The 4,028-nt window shown below is 25.2% G+C and overlaps 1 protein-coding gene across 1 annotated transcript in view; it reads left to right on the forward strand.

Annotated features, from left to right (window-relative positions):
- LOC106339925 (short-chain dehydrogenase TIC 32, chloroplastic) overlaps positions 1 to 576 on the forward strand; it is a 6,289-nt gene extending 5,713 nt beyond the window's left edge. Inside the window, exon 8 of the mRNA XM_013778794.1 lies at positions 269 to 576. Coding sequence (XP_013634248.1) covers positions 269 to 436 — 168 coding nt within the window. The 3' untranslated portion in view covers positions 437 to 576. The remainder of the gene's footprint in view (positions 1 to 268) is intronic.
- The last annotated feature ends 3,452 nt before the right edge of the window (positions 577 to 4,028 follow it).

A 4,028-nucleotide genomic window follows, 5' to 3' on the forward strand; every position in this document is an offset into this window, starting at 1 on the left:
CTAAACTCTAAACCCTAAACCCTAAACCCTAAACCCTAAATCCTAAATCCCACCCTTTAACTCTAAACCCTAAGTTTGTGACTTTTGATAAAACATTAAGTGCTATTTTTGTGACTTTTGACCTTGAGTGTTAGTTTGAGAACAAAAACTTGATTTAGTGTTATTTTTGTCTTTTTCTCTTAAATTCCCTCCATTTTTAGTTATTAATTATTTTATTGGTCTTTTCTTAAACTGAAATTCTGTTATTATTTTGGCGGCAATGGTCCAGGGAGCAGCAACGACATGCTACGTGGCACTTCATCCTGATTTAAAAGACGTCACCGGGAAGTACTTCGCGGACTGTAACGTCACCACTCCAAGTAACTTCGCCACCGACACTACCCTCGCCGATAAACTTTGGGATTTCAGTATAAAACTCGTCGAGTCTCTTCCCTAACTATATATCTAAACGAATTTGTACTCCATAATGTTTTACATTAATTTTTATCACCACATATTTGTTTATGGAACTAATATTATAATCAGAAACACCATTGAAAAAATAAAATGAAATGTAACTAGATGTCTAAATAATATATCAACTGGTTATCCGAATGTAATTAACAACATATCTATATCTATACTAATAAAAATGATCTTTTAAGGTTACATGGAGCATCCACATCAGCAAAAAAAACTTATTCCGAAAGATGACACGTGGCATTGTTACTAAAAAATAAAAAAATAAAAAGTAAACATACAATATAACAAAAAAGAAATAATAAGTAAATATACAATATAAGAAATAGAAATATTACATTAAACAATAATAAATAAATATACAATAAACAAATATATAATAAGTAAATAAAAGGGCAAATCTCCAAAATAGCACATTTCTAAGTTTATATCACAAAAATAGCACTCAAAAACTAAAATGACCAAAATAGCACCTTTCTAAGTTTATCCTTTGAAAATTTTAATTTTTTTATTTTTCAAAATTTGAAATCTTATCCCCAAAACCTCATTTCTCAACTCTAAACCCTAAACCCTAAACTCTAAACCCTAAACCCTAAATCCTAAACCCCACCCTTTAACTCTAAACCCTAAGTTTGTGACTTTTGATAAAACATTAAGTGCTATTTTTGTGACTTTTGACCTTGAGTGCTAGTTTGAGAACAAAAACTTGATTTAGTGTTATTTTTGTCTTTTTCTCTAAATAAAAATATAAGAAATAAAAATATTACATTAAACATCTATATTAATATTATCATTTGATATAAAATCAAGAAATTAGAATAAGTAAATATACAATTAAGAAATGAAAAAAATTAAATTAAACATATATCTAAAAAATGTATAGTAAAATAAATAATAACTAAATACACAATATAAGAAATATAAATATTATATTAAATATTTATCGTAATATTAGAATAAGTAAATATAAAATATGAGAAAAATAAATAATAAGCAAATATAGTATATAAGAAATTAAAATATTACATTAAATATATAACATAATATTATCTTTGATATAAAAACAAAAAATTTAGAATAAATAAATATACAAAAAAAAGAAAGATAAACAGTAAGTAAATATACAAAATAAAATAAATAATAAGTAAATTTTCAATATAATAAAAATTAAATAATAAGTAAATAAACAATAGAAGAAATAGAAACATGACATTAAACAATAATAAGTAAATATACAATATAAGGAAAAATAAATAATAAGAAAATATAAAATATAATAAATAGTAAATATTAAGAAATATATAATAAGTAAAATAAATTAAGAAATGAAAAAATGTTACTACCTAAAAAATGTAAATATCTAAAAATGTAAACTTATCCTCAAAGATGCCATGTGACATTATTATATAAAAAATAGAAAAATAAATAATAATAAATTTGTAATATAAGAAAAAACAAATAATAAGTATGGGGATTTGCCAAAAATGACTCAAAACTTGATTTTGAATATAAAAGTGTACCCCAAATTCAATCAAATGCAAAAAAAATTGTTTTCAATTTTACCATTATAACCCTCCGTTGGAGAAGACTTCTTTGTAAGTCTTCTCTATGATGACTTCTTTGTAAGTCTTTTCTATGATGACTTCTTTGTAAGCCTTCTCGTTCAGTAGATCTTAAAAATAATTTTATAAAAAATATTTTGATGGGTAAAAAATTGAAATCATGTAATAATAAATATTTCTCAATGATGTAAATTTAGTTCATCTGAAATTGTATTATTTTCAACATAGATGAGTGAATATACATTGGCTCATGAGTCATTGGTTTAGGGTTTGATAACATATGTTATAGTATTGTATGTATCTTTAGGGTTAGATTCTGAAATCTTACCTTCATTTTTTTCTTTTTCAAATTGACTCATATATGTTTAGTAACTATTAAATAACTTGATTTAAATACTTTCTAAATTTTTTTTTTAAGTTTAAGAAAATGTTTTTTCGCATAGTTAATTGATTTTAGGGTTTGGAAGATTCACAGAAAACTTAAAAAGAAGTTTTCAGACACATCTCGCCTAAATTTTAGTAGAATTTATGGTTTCCGCCTAGATTTTGGAATAATTTAGGTTTTCCGCCTAAATTTTGGAATAATTTAGATTTTCCGCCTAAATCAAAGTCTTCCATAAGTCTTCCATAAGTCTTCCATAAGTCTTCCAGAAGTCTTCCCGAGAAAGTCTACTCATGGATTAGATCTGAAAAATAATTTAAATTTTTTATAAAAAATATTTTCATGGGCTAAAATTTGAAATCATGTAATAATAAACATTTTTCAATGATGTAAATTTAGTTTATCTGAAATTGAATTATTTTCAACAAGTGAATGTAGATTGGTTCATGAGTCATTAGTTTAGGGTTTGATAACATATGTTATAATATTGGTGGTATCTTTAGGGTTAGATTTGAAATCTTATTTTATTTTTTTTTCTTTTTCAAATTGACTCATATATGTTTAGTAACTATTTAATAACTTGATTTAAACGTTTTCTTAGTTCTTTTTTAAGTTTAAGAAAGTGTTTTTTGCATAGTTAATTGATTTTAGGGTCTGGAAGACTCATAGAAGACTTAAAAAGAAGTATTCAGACACATCTCACCTAAATTTTAGTAGAATTTATGGTTCCTGCCTAAATTTTGGAATAATTTAGGTTTCCCGCCTAAATCAAAGTCTTCCATAAGTCTTCCAGGAGTCTTCCAGAAGTTTTCCATAAGTCTTCCAAAGAAAGTCTTCTTATGGATTAGATTTTAAAAATAATTTAAAATTTTTATAAAAAATATTTTCATGGGTTAAAATTTAAAATCATGTAATAATAAACATTTTTCACTAATGTAAATTTAGTTTATCTAAAATTGAATTATTTTCAACATAGATGAGTGAATGTAGATTGGATCATGAGTCATTGGGTTTTTTTGCATAGTTATTTGATTTTAGGGTCTAGATGACTCACAGAAAACTTAAAAAGAAGTCTTCCGACACATCCCGCCTAAATCAAAGTCTTCCATAAGTCTTCTATGAGTCTTATATAAGTCTTCCATGAGTCTTCCATAAGTCTTCCAGAAGTCTTCTAGGTCGAAAATATTTAACCTAATTGAAATTTTTGTCTACATATATAAAGAAAATTTACAGATTCTCTTTCTTCCTCTCAAATGACTGCAACAAAATGTAATGTTTCTCACTCTAAAACTCTCCAACCTCTCTCTAATCTCTTTGAACATCAAAACACCAAACTTTATATCCATTTTTCACTTTTTCTTATATCTTCTCACTAATTTATCTTCTTTTTGCTGGTTTTTCATTACATGATTCTCATTTTTCACTATTTCAAAGGAAGATCTCTAAATTTTGGATATGAATTTATGTGTGTGTTTATATGTTAGATTCTAAAAAACTATATATTCAACATAGTGCACTGTTTCGTTTATTTTGTAAGCATAAAATTTTCATTTTTGAAGTTTTTCTCTGTTTTGAAGACATTTGAATGTTTTTGAATTTGCAGATTTTTCCAGATCTGAGAGACT

Source organism: Brassica oleracea, chromosome C4 (assembly GCF_000695525.1).
Source record: "Brassica oleracea var. oleracea cultivar TO1000 chromosome C4, BOL, whole genome shotgun sequence".
Lineage (NCBI taxonomy): Eukaryota > Viridiplantae > Streptophyta > Magnoliopsida > Brassicales > Brassicaceae > Brassica > Brassica oleracea.